The sequence below is a fragment of the Myripristis murdjan genome, chromosome 5 (assembly GCF_902150065.1).
Source record: "Myripristis murdjan chromosome 5, fMyrMur1.1, whole genome shotgun sequence".
Lineage (NCBI taxonomy): Eukaryota > Metazoa > Chordata > Actinopteri > Holocentriformes > Holocentridae > Myripristis > Myripristis murdjan.
Genome location: NC_043984.1, coordinates 10104058 through 10128418, shown reverse-complemented (window position 1 = coordinate 10128418; position 24361 = coordinate 10104058). Strand labels below are relative to the sequence as shown.

The 24361-nt window shown below is 40.8% G+C and overlaps 1 protein-coding gene and 1 long non-coding RNA gene across 2 annotated transcripts; one reads left to right on the top strand and one right to left on the bottom strand.

Moving 5' to 3' along the window:
* Window positions 1-889: 889 nt before the first annotated feature.
* LOC115359978 (uncharacterized) lies at window positions 890-5597 on the bottom strand. Its single transcript, XR_003928297.1, has 2 exons — window positions 5354-5597; window positions 890-2728 (listed from the first exon to the last, which is right to left on the bottom strand). It is a non-coding gene; the product is annotated as an uncharacterized LOC115359978 (long non-coding RNA).
* Window positions 5598-6419: 822 nt separating this feature from the next.
* lsm3 (LSM3 homolog, U6 small nuclear RNA and mRNA degradation associated) lies at window positions 6420-10120 on the top strand. The gene is made up of 4 exons (XM_030052692.1): window positions 6420-6528; window positions 7541-7651; window positions 8331-8426; window positions 9541-10120. The coding sequence occupies exons 1-4, from the start codon at window positions 6508-6510 to the stop codon at window positions 9619-9621; spliced, it is 309 nt and encodes a 102-aa protein (XP_029908552.1). The 5' UTR covers window positions 6420-6507; the 3' UTR covers window positions 9622-10120.
* Window positions 10121-24361: the final 14241 nt, after the last annotated feature.

The window sequence follows — 24361 nt, the reverse complement described above, 5'->3', positions numbered from 1 at the left end:
GCATTTAAGTGCAAAACCCTAAATTTTTCATTGATATTGTATTGTATTGATATTATATTTTGATGCATCCAGTTCAACCTGAACTTTGTGCTTCATGACAGTTTTCAGTGCTTGAGTTGTGAAATGACAACAGTGCAATCAGGCGAAAGTAAATACTTTGACAAGCTGTTGGGCCATAGAGAACAAGGAGCTGAGCGACTTAGTATCAGTGAAATCACATCAAGAAACCACGGTCTTCAATATATCCTAGTGTCCTCCATTTTCTGCCGTGCCCCATATGTATTCTAATCTTTTGCTGCTGCAGTGACCCAGTTTACCCACATCATAAAAGATTTATCTCATTGCCACGTTTTTCCTCATCGCCCACACTTTTATTGCTCTTTTCCAGACAATTACACACTGAGGCCTGGGAGCTGGCTTCTACAGTAAGTACAGGACATTAGTGAAGGACAGTTTGACAGGAGTTGTTTAACAAGTGGAGTTCACTGCTCCAGGCTGGAAAAAAGGCTCAGTAATACAGACTGCCAGAATAGGGATCAGCTTTACTGGCCACGAGTACTTTCACATTTTTCTAGAGCACGTGTACTGTCTGAAAAGTTTTCTTCAGTGATGTGCATACATGCAGTACATCTGAGACAGACAGAGAGACAGAGAGAGAGACTGGTAATTAGCTCCCTGGCTACCGCATGAGATATATTTAGATATATCCATGAATAAAGCCTGGTTAACTGAGCATCATGGGAATCATCAGCCTGGTTAGGATGTGCCTTCCACCAATCAGAGTGCTTGGCTGAAACTACCTGTTCTACACTGAAGGTCAAACACACAAACACACATTTAACACAAGCTTCGCCAACGCTGCAAGCAGCCAAATGACTTCAAGGACAAATTGTTGAAACTTGACTTTATTGAGTTCATGTTTGCAGTGAGCACTACCAGACATTTTTAAAGGAGAATGACATTCTGCTAAAACAGACTTTTCTTGAAATCACCTCACTCGTTTCAATACCCTTAGAGCTCAAAACTCAAACGGTACCAGACAGATATTTTGGCCATGTGGGTAATTTTGACCTTGTTAGTTTTCCTAACATTTCTAAATCTAAATCAAAGCACCTGTAAAAATGTTGCAGCTCACTGGTTTATTAATGCTTGTTAAGTCTAATTTCCTCTCAAGTTGCTGCATACATTCATCTGCTACATTCCTGTAAAGCAGAATGTCCTGAGTAACCCAGAGAATTTGATCACATTACATGACTTTCCCTGTCTGGAATACACTAATATTCCCAAATCGTCTGCTCAGGTGATTAATTTCTATGACATGGCTGCTGCAGTAATTAACCCCTTTGCAATAAAGGAAGATGATTAGATTAAATCAAACTTATTTCCTGGCAGCCACTGCGATAGGGACCGGCAGGGACTGATTTATGGGGCAGACACACCAGTGCTAAAGAAACAGTCCTGTTCCATTCACACCCATTCAAAAGCCCACCCGACATGAAAATAAATAATTACTTCCGATGCCAAATTAATTTCACCTGACCCACTGACCCCCAACCAGTGAGAGATTATGCAGGATTGACCTTTTGTATTCACTGAATTCAAAATGGATGAGGCTTTGATTATTTCGATGTGGGAAGCAGCCACAGCCTCTTCTTTCTGGCTGCAGCTGCTCTACATCACTGAACAAGAAGAAAAGACAGAACTGTCTTTGCTGTAATGTGAGTTGCATGCTGACACAAAACACTACTAGCTGTAAATGCTATTGGCAAAAGTGCTAATCCCTAACCCACAAATGTAATTTCACCTTCTGGTTCCACCTCTTTCAAACAAAAGTCCTGACAGTGAACTGTTCCCTGCATCAGACCTGAAATGGCAGGTGGATGCAATCAACTGTCTGGCAAAACACATCCTGCTCCACACCTTTAGGGCTGCATTTCACTGCCACTCATCCAGACTGAGGCTTCTCAACTGGGCCACGGCACACTAGTAGGCCTTGAGCACCCCCTAGTGGCTCTTCAACCCAACACCATGAAAACACTGGTGGTCCAGAACAAAAGCTTTTTTCCCCCATTAATATACAACTTTAAAAAATATTTATTTCAAGATATACAAGTAGATGCAAGTACAATAATAATGTTTCTATCACTGTATCAAGGCGGTTATTTTTTAAAGAATATTAGTCAGGGGGACGTTTCACCTCAATGGCAGGAGGCTAACAGTTAGCATTTAGAGCATCCAGCGAGTATCCAGCTCTCAGTAACAATGAGAGGAAGATAGACCCACTACTGTCCTACAGAACAACTAGGGGGCCCTAATATCACATTATTCAAAATGGGTGAACTATCCCATTAACATCAACGCATCTTGGAGTAAAAGCTATGTTATGGTAAATGCACTTGTTTCTTTTCCCCTTTCATACAGAAGTATCTTATACTGTACTTACACTGTTAAACTGAGGAGTTTTTAATTTTGTTTTACTAACCTTTAAGAATAAACTCATTTACTTAGCTATGTATATGTTGACACTGGCTCTTTTTCATTAGGAAAAATTCAGCTTCTGTACTTTCTTGCCTTGATTTATTTCTAAGAGAAATACTGGGCTTGAACAGGTAAAGGTTGACAGACTCTGCTCTACTCGATAGTGAGGACAACTTCCAGCTTCCCGCCCTTGGGCGCCACCATGAGGCTGATCTCCACACACTGGATCCTGCAGTAAGAAATGATGGGACTGAGTGGGGAAGAAAAGAGGGTGAAAGACAAGAAAAAATAGTTGAAAAAGAAAGCAAAGGGCACAGAGGGTCAAGGACAGAAGCACAAATGATTTCGTTACATGCATTTCAACAAACATTATTTTGGTGTGAATACTGCCACAACATGAACTACAACACATACAGAGACACTGCCAGCTGTAGCGGCCTCCTCTCACTGCAGTTGTGGTTATCTTAACAATGAATGATGAACAGCACACACAGCAACCAGCACACCTCTGTTCTGTCAAAATGCCAGGGTGTGAGCTGTGTGTAGTATGGACACGCAGCCATGTCTACATCTTTATCAGTGTTAGGAGCCACCCACTTAAAACTTTCAACAGCCTTTTTCTCATAACTCTCCCAACTCATAAAAGTTGTAATGGCAAGAATAAGAAAATGACACTAAAAAATAAATGGATTAGGACATGAAGTTCTAGACTTAAGTACCCATAAATAAATACATAAATAAAAAATGACCCCGTCCTATATTCATTTAAGAGTGGACATACATGTGGAAGAAACCAGTGAACCTGAATAACACTACCTAACATTAAATAAGTAAAATCTACACTCAATCACATCTTTTTGGGAAATGACACAATTCAGGGCATTTATCCTATCCTAAGTCTTCCAACTCTGCCACCGCTAAATATTTTAAAATTATTTGGTTTATTTGTCAGGAACAGCACACATTAACCATCTTATTCATGATGTCCACTACGGTGAACAAATCCCTGACTCCCTGGAAATTAATGACGCTCATTTTTTTTTAACTTTACAAGTAAAACAAAATGTTTGAAAAAAATTACTATAACTATAACATTACTATAACTGTTAACTGCAGATAACTCTCTTATGGAGGCTCCCAGTTTTGTATTCTTTGAGATATATATATATATATATATATATATATATATTTTTTTTTTTTTTTTTTTTTTTTTTTTTTTTTTTTTCTTAGGTTTATTTTGTTTTTAACTTTAGTTGGAGTAGTTTAGTAGCTTCTAGAGTGGACTTGCTTGTTACAGTTATGTTTTAATTGTTTAAAAATGTTTAGTTTTAGTTTAGTTTTTATTAGTTTCAGTATTAGAATCAGGAGATTCAGAATAGGCATTACAATTCAAACACAACACTTTGTGACGGCAGCTGACTCAGCCATGCAAACATCTCAGAATTTGGTGCATATAAACATCAGCACATACTTGTTGTGACAAATATGACCAAAATGACAAAGACGAAAACTAAAGAAATTTTTCTATTTTCGTTCTTTTTTTTTTTTTTTTTTTTTTTTTTTTTGGATAGTTTCATAATAGCACAACATCTTTCAGTCTGTTTTCTTTTTTTTTCTGAAGTCTAGGCTAGTTTTCATTTTCATTTCAGTTAACTAAAATGTTTTTTCACACCTTGTTTTAGTTTTTAGGTTAGTTCTACTAAACTATGCTAACCTTGCATACATGCTCGCACACACACTCACACACATGCACAGAGGTCAGGCGACTTAAAGGTTATTTTCATGACACTGACCAGCTAAGCCTACAGGGGAATACACCCAGTGTCCACTTTATCCGGCCCACCTGCACAGTTTAATGCAGTTCAATGCAACAGCTCTGCCATAAATTCTACCGTTTAATAAAGTTTATAATGTTCAGTTTTTGTTGACATTGTGGAGAATGTGTGAGAGTATATGTTTATTACTGTGGTTGTAGCGTGTAGAGGACTTGCACTGGACTACAATATATTGAGGTGTTTCTAATTTTTTGTCCTCCCTATTTATATGCATGAGGGGGACAGAATATTAGAAACGCCTCTCAATAAAATGCAGTCCAGTACAACGGCACCACTAACTATGAGCTCAATGCCAAACAGAACTGAATGAACACCTCTATTACTGTGACAAAAAGAAAAGCTGAGCATCATAGGCATCATCACAGTAAACTTTATGGCACAACAGTTGGACTGAACTGTATTAGATTGAACAGGTGGACCTGATGAAGTGACCACAGAGTCTGTATGCACAGCTCCACACAGGCAGACTGATCTGCTGTGCTGTGTTGTGGCAGGGCTCTCTTCCACCGCAGAGCCACGGTGCGGGGCTCGGGGTGGAATGGGTAACACCGCTGCGCTGCTCTGCCTCCTCACCTGCCGACACACCAGTATGGAGCACTGGGCGGCACTGGGACAGGAGGCACACATGGACAAGCAACAGACAAGATGCTGTTTAAAACAAAAAAGAATGAGGCTTGCGTTGTCCCATTTGACATAAACACTGCGATAAATGTTTGCCCTGTTTACTGCAGCAGGCACTAGACATGCTGACGTGGTGCTGACAGACTGTACTTTACCTCTGACAAGTAGCAATTACAGAAAGAGGAGATGTAATGGAGGATACACCCACCTGAAATAAGCCTTTTTCACATACATTCATTTCACAGCATACTCTAAGTCATACCATTTTGAAGTAAGTTATGATTTTACTTTTTTGGCATGGTGGTCACTTGGCACATGAAGATTAACCGGCTGAACGCCATGGTTTGGACTCACTATGCTATTTAAAACCGATATCATTGGCTATCACGACGATTTTAAACTTGTTAAGAAGCTCTGACCTTGTGAGCAGACAGGATGATGATGTCGCGTCGCAGCCGTTTGAAATTTGACTCTACAAACATCACCGCCGGGATGTGGCAGCTCTGCACTCTCTGTCACTGAAGTGTCATTTACACTGCAGTTTCTGCATTAGGATGTGCTAATAGCTGGAAATGAGTCTTGTTCAACTAAAAATGTGTTTTGGCTAATTCTGACCTGCCATAAGCCCGTGTCGTCAGTGCGGGTCCTGCGCTGTCGCCGCAGATGGAAAGGTCTGGAAGGACGGAGGGAGGACGGCTGGCCGGATTTACGGTACTGGGTTGCCAGGTCTTGGTTTTTCCGCACGACAGAGAGCTATATTGCATGGTTGTCAATTGTTGATTTACCCCAACTTGAAATTGTTTTTATACCATGCTAATAGAGCGCGAGTATTAAACAGAAATTGTCATAAATGGACTTTATTGTCATATGTACAGAAATCACATCAGGACCAATGTTCCTCTTGAGCTGTGAGTCCGGTGACTTATTTATACAAAATTATCACTTTTCAGTATAAAAATATGTTTTTAGTCACTAATCGTTGCTTCTCTTTGGCCTCTTATTTTTTTTTTTTTTTTTTTTTTTTTTTGCTAAAAGTGGGTTTAGGAGATTTAGTGGCAAATGATATTAGTAACAGGGAGTTTGTCATAACTCGTGTTTTGTGCTAAGTGCCTATAACTGTTGTTGCTGTTAGGGAGCAGTGTGTATTGAGCTTTTATAGAAATGGCAGTGTCATACTGTTGTAGCTATTTGACAAAGAAAGGATGTAAAGAAATATATTTTCACTCAGTTTTATTCTTTCACCAAGCAATATAGCCTATATCTAGCACAACAAAATGATTGATAAACAGAGAATTTGTAATTTCACACTGGGTAAGTAACTTTTCTGTAAATATCAATCAAAACCAAGCTATCCATTTTATAACTGAGCATTATGGTACACATAATTTAGCAATCTTGCAGTTATTCACGCTCTCCCCTGTTTAGACATTAACATATGCTTATTTGAGAGAGAGGCATTCAAAACAAAAACAATGTAGGAATATGTGAAACTAACCTACCTCATAAATACGTCTAAATTTGTGACGCAGCTGTGGACCTGGCAACCGCATTTCCGGACGTAGACGCTCGAAAAATGGCGGACGAAGTTGAACAGGTTGGTGTGTTTGTTGTTCACGCGACTGCATTCTGCAGCACAGCATTTAGCTCAGGTCGTTGTTTGTACAGAAATGTTAGAAGTTCATTTTATTTGTGCACAGGTTTTAATGTGGAAATGAAACCAGCGTTAATTTGGTCGCTGTCTCGCTCCGCACGGCTGGACCTGTCAAATAAGCTAGCTAGGCTAATGTTAGCCTTCTCTGTGTGTGACAAACGTGTTTGGTCAGTTGTGTTGTTTTGTTGACTGTCCACCTCTCACGGGACAGGTTTCATGCGAAAGACACTTACAGCTTACAGCTACCAGACCAGCAGGCTGCCTGGCTCAGTTGCCGAGCGATAAGAGTTTCTAGTTAAACCACATGACTTGCTAATAGCCTTACATTTAACTGAGTCAACCTGCCGTGCTCTGTTTCCGACTAGTGTTCATTAGCTAACGCTGGTAGCTTAGTTTAAATGTCATAAATCAACTGTTAAGTCCACTCAAGCTCGTTTACATAGGAATTTACTTTGTGTTACAGATAATGAATCCAGGCTAGCAGGTTGTCTCATGTCTATGTTAATTTTCTCAGCTCCTCGGCCTCGTTTCTCGCCTCTCTGCCCTCCTCTCACCCCTGTATACATGACACTTTTTGGTTAATTGATTAATCAAAAATTGATTGAGTGATTTTAGTCATAGTGAAATCATTGGTTAATTCCAGATATCACATTCTGCACCTGCTTAGCAGTACATGTGAAAAACTGCATGCGTTTTTAATTTACATGAAAAGTCCATTACTTTGAAATTGTGTATTTCTCGTATTGATGACATACCAGAATCTAATCAGTGATATTGGATAATTGAACAGTCTCTCCCATTCATGGAAACAGAAGCCTCTATCATAACATCTTTACCCTTGGGTTTCCCTACCTGCCTATTTGAGCTGAAGATGCATATATACTTAAAGAGGCAACAAATGCTCTTTTGCTGTGTCTTGTAAAATCTAACCCCATGATCACTGACTGTCCTACAGCAACAGACCACCAACACGGTGGAGGAGCCCCTGGATCTGATCAGACTGAGTTTGGATGAGAGGATTTATGTCAAGATGAGGAACGACAGGGAGCTGCGTGGCAGGCTGCATGTAAGACACCGTGCTGCAGTGGTGACATTAGTGTATCTGTGAAACACCTGTCTGTCTGTATGATCATACAACACTTACAACATGCCCTAAGTTAACTTTTGGCTCACTTGTCAAGGACTGGTGAACATTCTCTCCTCTCAGTGTTTTAATGGGCTGAAATAACTATTATGTTGTCCATTTAAAGTTTGTGTGGGTTAATGAACTTCACATCACATGGCGCAGTGTAATATGCTGCCACAGCAGCAGAAACAAGGTTTGAGTTTAGGTGTCAAGTGTGAAAACTTTAAATGTTTCACATGGGTTTGAGACTGTCAAACAATGTTTTGAAATGTTTCAAACCTCCTGCCTGAATACTAGAAGCTGTCATTACATCCATATGGTTATGATGATGGTCCTTCATTCTCTTAAATGCTGTGCAAAGATACTTTGTAAAAATGTGTGTACCTAAGGATCAGTCATTTTTCTGTTCAGCAACTTTAAAAGCAGTTGCTGTAAACCAGTTTTTCTGCTGGGGACCAGTAAGATGAAAAAGCAAATTTGCTCATTTCATTCAGTTCTTGACTTATTTTCCTTTGTACTTTATTAGTAATGAAACAACTCTGCACAATTACTGTGAACCAGTAAAACAGAAAAGCAACATCACAGCATGTTTCTTAGGTTTGTGTATCTGTTTTCCCAGGCTTACGACCAGCACCTGAACATGATCCTGGGCGATGTGGAGGAGACTGTTACAACGGTGGAGATTGATGAGGAGACATATGAGGAACTCTACAAGGTACAACACGAATTCATGTGCTTAGTTACTTCATGGCTTGGTCATGGTGGCTGCATGGGACTGGAAAGTCTGGAAATGTATGGAAGATCACACTTATCTCCAGGTCTTGATCAGTTTGGACATTTTACCAGTTTGGAAATGGGAATATGTCCCGTTACAAATAGAATTACACATTCTCTCACCACTGTCATGGCACATATTCAGATTTATGCTTCTGTCAACAATATTTGCCTACACATTGTTGAAAACCTGAAAATTTATGGACTAGTTTTCCAGTCATAGGAAACACCTGGAAAGTTTGACAACTGATAACCGTAAATATTGGTGAGATCCAGAAAAATTACATCGTTCAACTGAGCTGACGCATTCAGATGTTTTCCTCATTTCAGATTTTGTTTCGTTAGCAGCTGACGCCTTGTTTCAGTGCTCATTCATACCCAGCTGTCATGTTACGGCTTTTTGCAGTGTCACATTTTTCATGGAAGACCAAACAGGTCAAAAATATGGGAAACTATTGCTTTGGTCAACACGTCACATGTTGTTAGCGTGCTGTTATTGCGTGAACGTGTATTTTGAGACATCAGTTTCATACAACTTTGAGCAATTTGGCTGCTGTGTTAATTTTGAATCATTCTAAGATAACTTTCCTGTGAGCAGCACTGAACATTCACATAAGTCACTGAATATGTCCTTGACAAGTCTGGGAAATTATTTCCTTAAGAGTGGGAAGCTTGTGAAAGGGCGTTGTCGATGGGGACAACACAACAATCTGTGAAAATCATATTGAACAGCAAAATGCTCAAGTCAGGAAAATATTCTGGAAGATGTGAAACTTTGAACTGTAAAGCATAAGAACCTTTCGGTTTATTGCTACAACACTGAAACTCTAGTTGTGTTTTGATTTGAACCAAAGGTTAGCACAGTTTTTCTTGAAATGGTGTCATGACCTCAGGTTCCAATGAAACCTAATCAAAAAAACAGGGTAAAATGGATGGTTGGTAATGTTAGGTCTCTTTTTTTTCCCCTCATGATTTTGCAAGTTAACGTTTTAAAGACTTACATGCTAGCAGCAGTATTTTTTCAATAAACTGAACCTTTTTTTTCTGGTTTACAGTCAACCAAGAGGAATATTCCCATGCTGTTTGTCAGAGGAGATGGAGTGGTCCTCGTAGCCCCACCTCTTAGGGTGGGCTAACTCCAGTCCCTTGGTAGTCCTGTCATGAAAAGCTGAACTGGTGGTGGATCAAACACACTGACAAGACAGACCCTAATCCCCCCAGGTCGGACTGATGACACCATCCTCTTCCTCATTCAGCTCGGAAGGCAGAAACCTGTCCGGTTGTCAGCTTCGCGGGGCTGGAAGGATATGGGCTGTTTTCTGAGGGAGAGAAAAAAGGAATTATGTCAAAGGACTTTTGATTAGAATTGAGAAGACCAATGTTTTGTTTTTACTGTTGTATTTTACAAATAGATTTTTAGGTTGTTTGGGATTGTGGATCATTTCAGCCTTTCATTTGTTTTTCATGGAATTTAGATTTTTGTCTCAATACCGCAGTAACTAAATCCCCACAATTTCTGTAAAGACAGAAAAAAAATGTGAGATGTGGGAGGTAAATTGTGTTCAGATGTGTAACAGACGGTGATTGTGTTGGTTTGGTTGATGGACTTCAATTAAAATACCACATTGAAAAACAGTGCTGGTTATTAGTCCTGTTATGTTAGCATAGTTTTGTTACATTGTTCACTATAATAATTTCCTATTTCACATTCAGGGATTATCCAGAGTCATAATCCAGGTGAGATGTAGTGTAATGCCTGAAGGGTAGCTCGCTGTGGACACTTCTGTGTCTGGATAACATACAGTGGCCAAGTCTGAGTCCAATACAAGGAACACTTGTTTCATCCTTTATCAAAAACGTAGTACAAATTATAAGTCAAATGACATTCAAACAAGAGGATACAATTTTTCACACAAAGTTGAGCTGCAATATGTTTGACTTTCTCCCTTTCAGATGTTCTAAATTATTTACCTTCTACCTTAAGGTCATTTAGTGCAAAATTCTTAGAAAAAAAAAAAAAAAAAAAAAAAAAAAAAAAAAATATATATATATATATATATATATATATATATATATATCTACACTACTCACAAAAAGTTAGGGATATTCGGCTTTCGGGTGAAATTTCAGGATGAACCTAAAATGCATTATAACCTTTACAGGTGAACTTAATGTGACCTTCTGTAAACTTTTGAATGCACATGTCCAACTGTTCAGTGTTTCAGTACTTTTTGCACAAGTTGCTGTTCTCTAACAAGGAGCTTAACGGCAAAATTCACATCAGGTGTTTGATCCATGAATCGACCAATAAATATGGTATTTAAAAATGGTATTTAAACAGTCCTCATCACGCTGTTCACATTTTGACATCATGAGACCAAGACGACACCTAACAATTGATCAGCAGCACCTCGCCATTGCGAGGCTTCAAACAGGATGTCCTCAGATGGAAGTGGCCACTGAGCTTAGAGTGTCACAGAGTGTCATCAGCAGGTTGCAACAGAGATACAGAGAGACTGGAAGAGTCACAGAAAGGCATAGAAGTGGACGTCCTTTGGCCACATCCCACACTGATGACCGCTTCATTGTGAACAGTGCCCTGCGGAACCGGATGATGAATGCCACTCAACTCCAGGCACGTTTAAGGGAGGTGAGAGGCACCCAAGTGTCATGTCAGACCATTCGAAACCGTTTACATCAGCATGGTCTGCGTGCTAGACGACCTGCAAGGGTACCTGACCACACCACCAGGCACAGGTGTCATCGTCTTGCATGGGCCAGGCAGCATTTACGCTGGACGAGGGACCAGTGGGCCTCAGTGCTGTTCTCTGATGAAAGCCGATTCATGTTGAGCAGAAATGATGGCCGCCAACGATGGTGGAGACGTCAAGGAGAGCGCTATGCATCAGCCACTGTTGTCACCAGACGAGCCTTTGGTGGTGGTGGTGTTACAGTGTGGGCAGGTGTGTCTAGTCAGTACAGAACTGCCCTAATGGTACAGTGACAAGCCCATACTACCTGAATAACATCATTAATCCAGTCATTGTGCCTCTGCATGAACAACACAAGCCTAATTTCATCTTCATGGACGACAATGCTCCAGCTCATCGAGGTCATATCATTAGGGAACGGCTGCTGGAGACTGGGGTACTTCAAATGGAGTGGCCTGCACTTTCTCCAGACCTGAATCCCATAGAAAACCTATGGGATCAGCTGAGTCGCCGTGTAGAGGCTCGGAGCTCTGTACCCCAGAACCTCAATGACCTGAGGGCCGCCCTTCAAGAAGAGTGGGATGCCATGCCTCAGCAGACAATAAGTCGACTTGTGAACAGCATGAGACGTCGTTGTCAAGCTGTAATTGATGCTCAAGGGCACATGACAAGTTATTGAGACATTGACATTTTTTGTTGTGGTATACCCACCACTGTTGTTGGCTTTTGTTTCAATAAATTGTTTGGGATGAGGAAATCACCAGTGTATGCTTCTACTTAAATGCCCTACTTTCATGATATAATATCACTGTAGCGTGAACTTTTTACATTTTCCATAAATTTCACCCGAATGCCAAATATCCCCAACTTTTTGTGAGTAGTGTATATATATATATATATATATATATATATATATATATATGTATGTCTCTCTCTCTCTCTCTCTCTCTCTCTCTCTCTCTCTCTCTTATGGTCATGTGTTTTGATTTTGTTGTTGTTCAACCAGTAACCACTAGATGGCAGTGTAGGCTTAGTAAATTGTCTACATCCTCAGGCTGTATACCAGCAGGTGGAGCTGTTGTCCACCTGTTATGGCTGAAAATATGGAGGTTCTGTTTCAAAACTACCAGCGTAAGTATTTCCCCAAGCAACATCATTCAGTGTTTTAAACATCTGACAGTAATCCACAAGAGTACTATCAAACTGTCAATCAAGATATCACCTATTTTCAAAAAGTATTATGAAGTGTTTTGGATTTCATTTTCATTCATTTTTTTTATGAAAGATTTTTCATATAGTGGATGTCACTATGGGAAGTCAGCTGATCTGATCTGTCAAAACAATGGGGTCAGTTTTGAAAAACCTGCAAAATCCTCTGTAATTCTGACAAATAATCCTGACCTGGCTAGTGCTGAAATTGCCCTCACTGGTCCAGGATTGGTTAAGGAGGTGCACATACAAAACCTTTAAACAGACCTGCCTAAGTAGAGCTAGGTTGATCTCAAAGCATTTAAAATGACTAAAGATGTTTTCTAAAGCCTTCCTAGTGGTTTGCCAAAAGATAAAAGCCTGAAGAGAGAATAAACTTATGCCATTCATCTGTGTATTTACACCTTTATTCAACCAGTTATCTGTACTCTGGGAAACGATTTAATATCAGTGAGTCCAGCTTCCTCTGGTGCCAGCTGCTGTTTAGAGGACAGATTTTGCTCTGGAGTTTTGACTCATCGGCTCCTGTGGAAAGAAGCTGACATACCCAACAACAGACTTTCATTTGTGCCAATAGGACTGATGGTATCTCCATTACTCGGGAATGGGGCACTGTTCTCTTTGTGATTCAGACTGAAACAGCAGTATTTTGACTACAAAATCACACTTAATGCAGGTTTAAAGAATGATGCCAGTGATTTTGCATGCTTGCAAGCGTGATATCTTCAAAATGTATAAACATTTCCATTAATCTCTTCCCAAAGCAAGAAGACATATTTTATAACTGGTATATTTTTTTCCTGCCTTTTATCTACATCCAGATTGTGATGCATTCTTGTGGCAACAGAGATGCGTTGTTTAACACATACAGTGTAGTGCTGCAACCAGAACATGAATTAATACTTTTATATTTAAGTCCATCTGTGCTGACAGCACATGGCTGAAGTTTTTCTGACACTGTTAACACTCTGTGTTGCAGTCTGGTTTGGCAGCTTGAATAAAAAAGAACAGAGAGCTTGCTAGGAAGAACGAGTGAGGCTGGTGGTGTGAGTGTAGTGCTGCAAGACCCACAGCATCGAACTATGTTCACACTGCAGCAGAAAGTGTTCAGATTAAAAAATTGCCCTCACATGGGACAGATCTGTTGTTTTGAGAACAGCAAACCTGTTTGATTTTTTTTTTTTCCAATTCTGGTCATGGGCAATATTTCAGACTCTACTAAACTTGCAGATCGTAACTTAACTGTGTGGCAACTATGATAATTAGGGTTAGGACCAGTGGTGTAGTCTAGTTTATTCTAGTGGGTATACGCGTGCATGCACGTGAGCGCGCGTGCGCACACACACGCACTCACACACACACACAGGCTCCCTTTCTGAAACGTTAACGTTAGCTCCAGCTGTAGTGTCCCCCGAAATATGATCAAAAAGAGCCCGCTTAGTAACACAGAGAAGGCGACTTTATGAACGGGAAAGTGCACGTTATGTCAAAAAAACATACTGATACGTATCTTTGCGCATTTTTAACTTTTCTAGTGGGTATACGGCATATACCTGCGTATCATGTAGACTACACCACTGGTTAGGACCTGATTTACGAAAATTGATGTTACAGATTAACAGTTTCTGTTAACAGTTAACAGTTACTCAAGACAAAGTTCCCATCCTAACTTAGTGTATTACACTAGCACTTCCAAAATCTTAAAGAATCTTTCCTCACTTTAGGACAACCATTAAGCCGTCCCTACAGTTTCACTTCTCCACCAGGCAGCATTGGCTAACTTGTTTATCCCATACAGTTGTGTTTTCATTGCTTTTACAGAACCAACAAAACTTTAATTAGCAGAACTCTACTTACTCTCCAGGTCTTATGGTAGACCCAGAGGAAGTGTTATCGAAACTTTCCCAAAAAGAATATCTTGAACTTTCTCTACCAAGCTTTCCCCACATCTCTAACTCCTCTGTCTTGAAGTCAAATGCTCGTTTTTGCTCCGCTGGTGTGATGTTGCTGTTAAACTAGCAGTTTCTGCTGGTCGGGCGTTTCTTTGAGATAAAACAGTTGTTACAAAGTAGAGTTGAGCTTGGCAAGATGAGAAAAGTACTCCGGGTTGCTAGGTAACAGACATAGAAGGATTTGCCTCTGTAATACCAAAGACTTTTCCAATTTTAGATTTAAGATGGCCGTTTCTGTTGTACTGCCCCTGGACCCCCTCCGCTCTCTTTGTGAAGAGTCTTTTCTGCTGCGTCAACAGGAAGTCAGATCTGTATTCTGTTATGACACATTCCAGCAGATTTCCCAGAAGGCCATGGAGTCTGCCCTGAGATTATGAAGCTCTCCCGAGGGACCCAGCCGTCCTGAGTGGGCCGCGGTACCATGTGACCCCCTGGACTGTTGAAGGCCTTTTCCATAGTTTTCACGAGGACATTTTCACAGTTCAGTTTATCAGTTTAAGGGACAAGTATGGATAACAGTGTACTCTGTGCTGTGCACATGCATGTAGCCGAAGCAGATTCTCCACCCCGCCCCCTTGGTGGACATTCAAAGTATAAGCAATCAATAAAAATGACATTATTTGATTGCCAAGTAAATTATGTATTGAGGAAGAAAAGCACAGTAACACCAAATAACAAGAACATTTACTAACAAGATCACACATGGACGTTAAGTGGTATGGTTTGTTCCTAATTTCAGTTTGAGCTTCGTTGCTGGGTACAGTATCAGCTCCTCTCCCCAGGGCCCCTCCAGCTTGGGACACCAACTTTTTACACCCCGGTGCGAGCCAGGCACAACAAACTGAAATCTTTGAGATGGAGTGAGAAAGGCCAATGTCAGACTGAGGTGCTGAAACTCAAGAGTCTGATTTATAACCACTGGAATAGACAGCTTTATTTGCACATTTGAGGCATCTCATACCTATAAAGCTATAAAGTATTAGTTCTATTTATTTTTATTTTACACTTGTTAGCAACCTTCCAGGGGCAAAGCCATCATTTCAGAAGTGAGGGGGGTAGAACGATGAGGAGTAAGATTCCTCCTCATCCCTTGTGTCCGCTGTGCCCCTGCATCCTACTGAGCTTTCATCTCCATGTCTGGTCTCATCTGATATTTCTCTGTACTGTGTATATTATATGGATTTTATTGTGCTCTTATATGGTGTGTTTTTACAATGTTTTTTATGTTTCTACTTCAACTGCTTTCTAGCATCCCAAAAAGGTAATAATGTGTCCCATGAGTTGAGAGCAGCATGGCAGTGCCTTATTTCCCAGAGGACAGCTGCTGTGTTGGCTTTTTCTTTTTTTTTAATCTGCATGCTCACCACTCTGAAGAAAATGTTTCAGACAGCACACAGGCATTTACATAAAAGCCATAATAAAACCTGGAGGATGTTCTTTAATGTGACTACGATCATTTTGTACTCGGCTGTACCGCCTATAGTCACGTCACTGTCACTGCCTTTACCGTGGTAAAAATCTGCCTCTAAGATATTATTGCTGTAATGTAACATCACAAATGTAACTATTTTTATGAACCGCATCACAGTTACATGTCCATCTTCATCATCATAACCGTTCATATGGCCATTTTCTACAAATAACCTACAGAGTATCTCACAGAAAGATGGTTAAAACAACAAGGGAAGAGAGGACAATGTAATCACTGAAAGGAAAATTATAGAAGTAAGGACAAACAAAAGTTTAAAAGTACAGAAGTAAATTTGAAAAAAAGGAAGCCTAATAGAAAGCCAAGTTTATGAAAAGAGATCTGAACAGAGACTACATAACAATGCAGGGCAGTTTTACTGTCACAGTTTCCCAGGGCAGGGATGGTGAGAATCTGCTTTTACTGAAAAGGTTGTGATGCTTTATTGCTCCCTGTAGGGAAACTCTCTTCTCTAAATAGCTTTGTGCCCTCAGCAAACTGCCTCAGCAGCATCATGGAGTAGTTTTGTGGTTAAATGTCTTTGTGTAGCACTAACCTGCCTACATGTGACCGTTGTGCAAATAAGTCTTAAAGGGATAGTTCACACATTTTGTTGTTCCTGAGTGCTGGATCATGACTGGATGCTCCAAATGCTGTAAGCCTCCTGCTGCTGAGGTGGACTTCAGCATCCAGCGCTCAGTGATGGTGACAGGAAGATCGCACCACTACCGTCCTACAGAACAACTAGGGGGAAGTGAGGTAATGTCAAATTTTTTCAAAACAGGTTAGCTAACTGGGGTTTCTCACATACAATAGAAAATACAATCACTGTCACTAAGTTAACATATACATCAGTCAGTACTTCTCAAAGACATTTGATGGGCTTTCTGCTCTGTAGGACAGCACTGTGCACAGAGAAAGAGGGTTGATACACACCAAGATCCCAAGCTGGATTTGAACCGAAGACATACCCAGCATAGCAAGCTTTTGAGAACTTACCGTCCTATCTGTTCTTACACAGTAAACGTCACCTTGCAAGCAAAGTTAAGGAGAAATCTGTCCTAAACCACTTGTCAGTGTTGTCATCTGTGGTCAGCTGTTGGCAAGGCAGTTTGCATCTCTGAGTCCATTTTGTTATGTCTTTGTTGTCTTCAGATGTTTAGGTCTGAGAGTTTGATTGCGGCTATATGAAAGCCATAGATGAGGATCACACATCAAACTTCCTGAGTGCAGTGAAACATTTGAAGCCAAGTGCAGCCCAACATATTTTCTCTCCACACTTCTCTTCTGAAACCATTTGCTGACCAGCGATGATGCATCTGCTTTGTTACTGTGATTTGTAATGGTTTAATGGATGACACTGTATATGTTTACCTACTGATATGTCATAAAGTAAGTGCTAAAATACTTTGAGGAAGGATTTCATAGGAAGTAAAAGTAATTGAAAGTTGTTATAAAAATAGAAGAGATTAAAAGTTTCACTGCTGGTTGAGGATGAAATCAGACCTGTGATCAGTGGATTCACAGTCCTGCATGCTGACCACTGCACCATGGAGCTCCCACATATTATTACCCACACTCTAGCACACAATCACATTACACATCACACTGAGGGCAAGCCATGACAAATTGGAAAAATGACTGACTCATAAACATTCTGCTTCTGTTGTCACTTCCGCACCCAGCAGAGATAGAGCCATGACTTATTTTGGGCTTATAACCGGTCTGTTTTGGGCACGTCTACAAGCAGCCATCTAATGGCCTGTCTCTGCTGGTCAGAGTTAGCCTTGCTTGCAACAAGTCAGCAGCTCCACTGTCATGAAAACCGGGCCGAGTCAGGCTGGACGACAAATGAGCCAGAGCAGTCCAGGTTGGAGTTGGCCACAAGCTCTGACACAAAACAAAAATGAAGAGTTGTTGAGTGTTTCATAAATATTGTGGCAACTAGTACTTTAATGAGTTCTTTTTTCTTGTAATGTTGGATGAATTTCTTTTACAAGAAGAGTGCAGTCAGTAGAGTGCAGATCTCTGCCAGGCATACAGTATCTCCCCTTGTCCAGACAATAGGCTACCCAGCTCTGGGCTCCCCTATGTGCTGACCACAACTCAGGAGAGACTCAGCATCTAATGGCATTGTCAAATGCTCTTCAAATTACAACTTAAACTACTGTATGATTCAAATATAATACAATACAATGCAGAAAATATACCATGAAACTCCCAAAGCCTCTGGAGTTCAGCTGTTTTTTTTGTTTTTTTTGTTCCCTGTATGTGTTTCACTTCATTACACACAACACCGGTGGTCAGCTCTTTGCCAAAGAGCATGAATTCATATAGCAAAACTCAAAATTAAAATCAAAGGTCTCTCTCTCTTTCTCTTTCTCTCTCACACGCACATCACATAATTTTTTAAACATGAAGCATCAGGCTATGTAGCCTATTTTAACCCCTGCTCTGACACCTTTGACACTTTTTTTCCCACGTCCGTTCTATGTTCTGTTGACTTTCCTGTCAGCACTGTGTAAACCCCAAACCCAACACATGTCCTGGATTTCTTCACTTGCGATCAGAGCGAACATAAAAAAAACAGGTTGGCTAGACAGTGAGTGAGGTGAGGAAGCAATGTAGCGACCTTGCAATAAGACAGAGAGCGAGGTAGCAGCAGTGGTCGAGCGAGCTTGGTGAAAAGGGAGGGAAAAGAGAGTGAAAAGAGAGCACGGAAGTAGCACCAACAAATGTTTTGAATCACTGAAACCACAAGAGGTTCCTCGTTTTATAAGCATAACTGTGTGCAAAAATTTTTAGTCTGATAGGTCCAGTAGTTTGTGAGATTAGCTGCGGAGAGACAGACACAGGACCAAACAAATGATCCCACACTGCTGACTGAAACAGGCTTGCCATTTGTAATAAGCTGTGACCAGCTTGATGCCTGGAGAAGAGCCAAGGACGGTTTGTCCCCATCAGCAGGGACGAAGGCTGCTGTCCAGTCATCAAGCAGAGGGCCCATTACTGTACATAGCCTGTGCAAAGCACGTTTACAGAAGCACAAGCCCTTGACTTCTCAGTGTCTCTAGGCCCAGTCTGAGGTCAGTCAACACGGGAAATTATGCTCCGTCCCCGCCTAAGAGAGTTTTGCAAAAGAGGTCGGGTGAAATAATACCACTATGATGTGAACATGAACTTTCTGACTTCAAACTTTCTTCACAGCAGTATTCCATCACTATGATAAAGTCATCCACATTAGTTTTTTCTAAAAACAGCAGCACTGTTGTGTTTTGATGACTTGAAATGGGCAGAATGAGAGTCTCTCCACTGGAAAAATAGTCCCTGGGGAAACGTTTGCTTTATACAGTGAATTAACAGTTCTGTGGTTTATAAATGGCAATGACTTCATTAGCCGCAGAACCAGAACATTATACGGTGGGTGTTTCAACCAAAAATTCAAATTTGAAAGCTGAAGGGATTTTGATGTATGTTTGAAGTCTTTACTACCCCCGCGCAATTTGCATAATGGTTTGTTGCCATGTAAAATGATGTAAATAGTAGCAAATGTCCCAAACATTCAAAATCACTGGTATGGTCAACAAAATAACATTTCCCAGCAGTGTTGACAATGTTTTGCACAGCATCCAGTTTTAATAATATAACAGGGTTTCATTAGTTTCTATCAAATTAGCATCTGGGAGAAGCTGAAATAATGTCTGTCTCCGTTCTGTCACTCTGGCGCTGAAACCAAATGTTGATTCAAGGTGCCTTGTTCTCAGATCAGGCTGTATTTTTGGAGACATCGACTGTTTCATACCATGCCGTGGCTGAACACAGCTAATAGAAACGAGTGTCAACTGCTGTGTGATGAATCAGCTGCTGGCCGGCTGTGATGTGGGATTGACAAAGAAGCTACAGAACTGGGGCTCAGTCAGCTGGCGGTAAAGACAACTAAAAATAAGTCCAGTGAGGTGTCACACATACGAGCAATGTGGACAAGAATAAACTGCAGATAGTTGGGCATGTAGCACGCACATATGCACGCACGCACACATACACACACACACACATACACTGTACGTCAAGGCCGTAACGCCCATATACATTGAGAGGTACAAGTCCCCCCCCAATGTTCAGGCACTCCAAAAATGTCCCCCCCAAAAATATTGCTGGAATATATTAGCAATTCAATGTTCAGGCATATCTGTCCCCCCCATGCTGAAATGGTGGTTTTGGCCCTGCTGTACGTTTTCTCACACAGTGGAGTGAGGCTGGACAAAAAAAGTGGGTACTTACGAATGTGGACCCTCAGACATGAGTGAAACTCATTCAAGAGACATACACACACACACATATGCACACACACACCAACACGCTGGCAGTGTCATGTCCATAAACCAGCAGACAGTAGGAGGCAGCTGATATTTCTGACGTCTACATGATAGGAGTAACACTGATGCCACCAGGTTCCATTTGTTGTAGGTGTGTGTGTGCATGTGTATGTGTGTGTGTGTGTGTGTGTGTGTGTGTGTCTGTACTATGGATTTGACCTGTAGGGATTTTTGAAGGGTGGAACTGATACTGATATTTTTGAAACCTGCAGCTGATAATTTTGTGCTGATATGCTGGGCTGTCACGTATGTCACTAAACCTCTGGACTGAGACACAGACTTGGGTGGGTTAGCAGCTCGTTGAGGCTGAGATCAGACCAGATGCTCTTTTAGCAGCTGGTGGCGTCTTTTCCTAATCGTTTTCTGCTTTGTTTATCTGCTTCGGGCACCTTGTTGTTTTTTTTCTGCTTTGTCACTAAAACACCTACAGGATAATCCATGATGAGGTGTGTCCTGGAGGATTTTTAATGAACAATGTTGGGGTAAGGAGACACAAAGTGGAGTGCATTAAAACTCTGTAACTCGCCCCTCAGAGTGGATTATCCTGCTTACACCATGGCCACTCGCCAACTGTATAAAATGTGGAGACGTAATTAATTTAGGGAACAATATCCTGAGAATAAACATTTTTCTGCTAACATTAATGTCACACAGGTCAGACTAATATCTGGATACTCACTTGTATGTATTACCAGCACTTCTTCATTTCACTTTGTGGAGTACCAAGTGTTTTTCTGGGGAACTGGCACTTCTCTGAAGCTCCCAGTAATCTTTATACCACTAAGGAGACCAGGCACAGCTCATTTGTGTCCAGCAGTGCACACACACACACACACACACACACACACACACACACACACACACATCGCCCTCCATGTTAGTGTTAGTGCTACTCATGGAATTATGTGTTTGTTGTCTTCGGACCTATGCCAGAGTTCATGAGCTTTTCTTCTCTGACTTCAGCACCGCTAATGCTCAGTGGCGCTCATATTCACTACCATTATTGTTCAGCAGTGGCAGATTTCTTTATAGGCAACATAACCAACCACCTAGAGCGGCAAAAAGTTAGGAGGTCTCTCTGCACTCCCTCTCTCTCTCTCTCTCTCTCTCTCTCTCTCTCTCGCTGTCTCTCTCTGCCTGCATGCAGCAGCAGCAGCGCCCCCTCCCTTTTAAAGGAGTGCAAGCTGAGGTGGGATATGGTCGGAGGTGCTGGGGATATACACTCCTGATCAAAATTTTAAGACCAGTTGAGAAATTGCAAGAATTTACATTTTGCACTGTTGGATCTTAAGAAGGTTCTAAGTAGAGCTTCAAAATGCAAAAAGAAGAAATGGGAGTGAGACAAAAAAAAAAAAAAAAAAAAAAAAAAAAAAAAAATGAGTAAGCAAATTTCAGCTGATGAACAGCCTATTTCAGTTTAATGGTTGTTTGCAATAAATTGCTTACTCAATTTTTTTTTTTTTGTCTCACTCCCACTTCTTCTTTTTGCATTTTGAAGCTCTACTTAGAACCTTCTTAAGATCCAACAGTGCAAAATGTAAATTCTTGCAATTTTTTAACTGGTCTTAAAGTTTTGATCAGGAGTGTACTTCTCAGACACTGAGATGGAGGGTGGTGGGTATAGTGAAACCACATTTAACAAAATAAAATGCAAACTTTTGCGCCCTGCTGTCCTTAACATATACATGAGTAATGTGGAAATAATGTCTATACAGTGACGCCTGCACCATTGCAAAACCTGGGATTATACTGGTTTATTCACTTCACTTTGAGGTGGTTTACTCTTTATGTTTGATTGACAGGAACTACTTGGGCCTTGGTGTGTTGGGCAATCGCATAAACTCGCCTAGGCAAGACAAAGTTTATAGTGTTTATATGCATGACTTCAAATGAAAAGAAAAGAAAAGAAGAGGATAAAGGAATAGATACAGGTATGATATGCAACACATAGTAGTCAATGTGATTTCACATGACAAATTAGATGTTAAATTACATTAACATCTAACATTACTTACTAGGTATCTGAGATCCTGATTTTAGCCATATTAGCTATTCATTTTCATTATAATTGGGTACATTACAGTTAACTGGTTTTGTGTTATTAATTCTTGCTGCTTGGTTTGATGACTGATGAGCATTTTCTGTAGTTTCGGTTCATGCAGTCATTCATTCAAATAAATGTATGAACTAAACCTTGTACAATACATGATGCTTGTTTTATCCTTGTGTGAGTCTAGATCTCATTTGATCTTTATTTGAAATAATAACTAAAATAAAATGCATTTCATAATTTTAATATTATCATGTTGTCAGTATTTAGAGCTGTTATAGTTCATCAAAGTTATGTAATATTTATGCTTGGTGCATTCATGGCCTGTATCGCTACCCCACCTGATGTTTCCTGTTTCTCTCTGCTTTTTATAGTGGAGCGAAAAACAACAGAAAATGTTGCATGCCATCCCCTCTCTCTCTTGCTTTTTCTGTCTCTCTCTCTCTGTTTCTCTATGTCTTTCCCACTCCCTGACTCCATCTCTGTTATGCAGCATGTCATATGTAAGACTATTTAACCGTACTCTTTGTTACGTTCAGTGTGTGTGTGTGTGTGTGTGTCATGCATTACATAACATCAGCTCACAGCTGCATGGCAGAACACATGTGATCTCATCATTAAATCTCATACACGTGCGTGTCTGAATGTCAATACGCTCTACTTAAACTCTGCTTGCCCATGTGTTTTTGTTCAAGTGTGTGTGTGTGTGTGTGTGTGTATGTAAGGGTCTGTATGTGTGTGTACAATTGCACTTTATGTTGCCTATGTGAGTATGATGTTACGCATTTGCGTGCATGCACAAGATTTGAAGAGAAAAATGCTGTGTGTGTATGTGGGTTTTTGGCAAGTGCTTTGCTCTGCATATGTGTGTGATTAGTGCTATTGCATGAGCGGTTAGAGAGCCTGTGCGGTATACAGAAGGTTACAAGTTCAATTTCTGCGGCGGCAATCTGACATGAACAGCGGCCCGGCCGTGGTAAGAGCAGTGTTTGGTAGATTAATCAGTGAAGCTCGTAACACACCAACTTACAGTCGCCTCTTTGGCTAGAGCCTGTTCTCATTCTCAGGGCGTGAAATACCGCAGCTTTGTCCCACCCTTCTGTGTCTGATACCGAACCTAAAGGCACCGTTAGGTGTGTGATACTGATGCAAAAGGCACCAGTTTGAAGCCAAAGATACACTTGGTATCAGTATGAGACGTGGGCGATGGTGATGTGGTATAAAGTCGGTGAAGGGGGAGGTGGTCAGGGTGGATGGTGGGCGTGCAAGCCACAGGACCTTCAGGTACAAAACCAGAGTTCAATTCCCATTTTCAGCAAGACCCTCCGTGTGTCCAGTTTCCATTTTGGTGTTACCCCTAACCTTTCCCTAGCCTTTCCCTAGGAAACGTGATAAAAGCCAGAGAGCCAACCAAGCTGTGATATTTGATGACCTGGGAATGAAAATGTGTTGATGGCCATCTGTGGTCCAGCACCATTGTCCGTCGTTCACCCTCACCAGTGGTTGGCCGGCCAGTTCAGCAGTGGCGTTAAAAAGTAATCCAAAACCATACATAAAGGTCCATACAGTGATTTTAAATATTTGACTCATTTACTACAATTAACCAAGATTTTACATCGCAACAAACCATTTTGGTAATCATGCCATTAACAGTGCTCTTGCTTAGTCCATCAGCCTATGTCTTCATCGGGCTGTACAGCATCGCCCCCCTCTGGAATAGCTACAAAGCTGCAAGAACTCCATAGGCTACTATCAGAGGGCACTTTGACTTCTGTGCTTATGTTAGTAAATGTAACGCAAATGTAATGTAATAAATGATGCATTTCTTCAAGCAAAAAATAATTTTGTAAAGTAACTTAACACTTCAAAATGTCAGTAATATGTAATGCATTACATGTTGAAAGTAACTTGCCCAACATTGGCTGCTGTTGTGCTAAGTAGTTAGCAAGCTGCTCACCAGACAAACCTTTATGTTTGTCCCAGTAGCTGCAGTAAATAAGCAGTCTGTGTACGTCATCAAGTGGCCACTTCACTGATGGACTTCTAGGAACAAAGTAGGTGTGAAGACTGCAGGTGTTCAGCACACAGCGGGACACACTTGGCAAAAAGA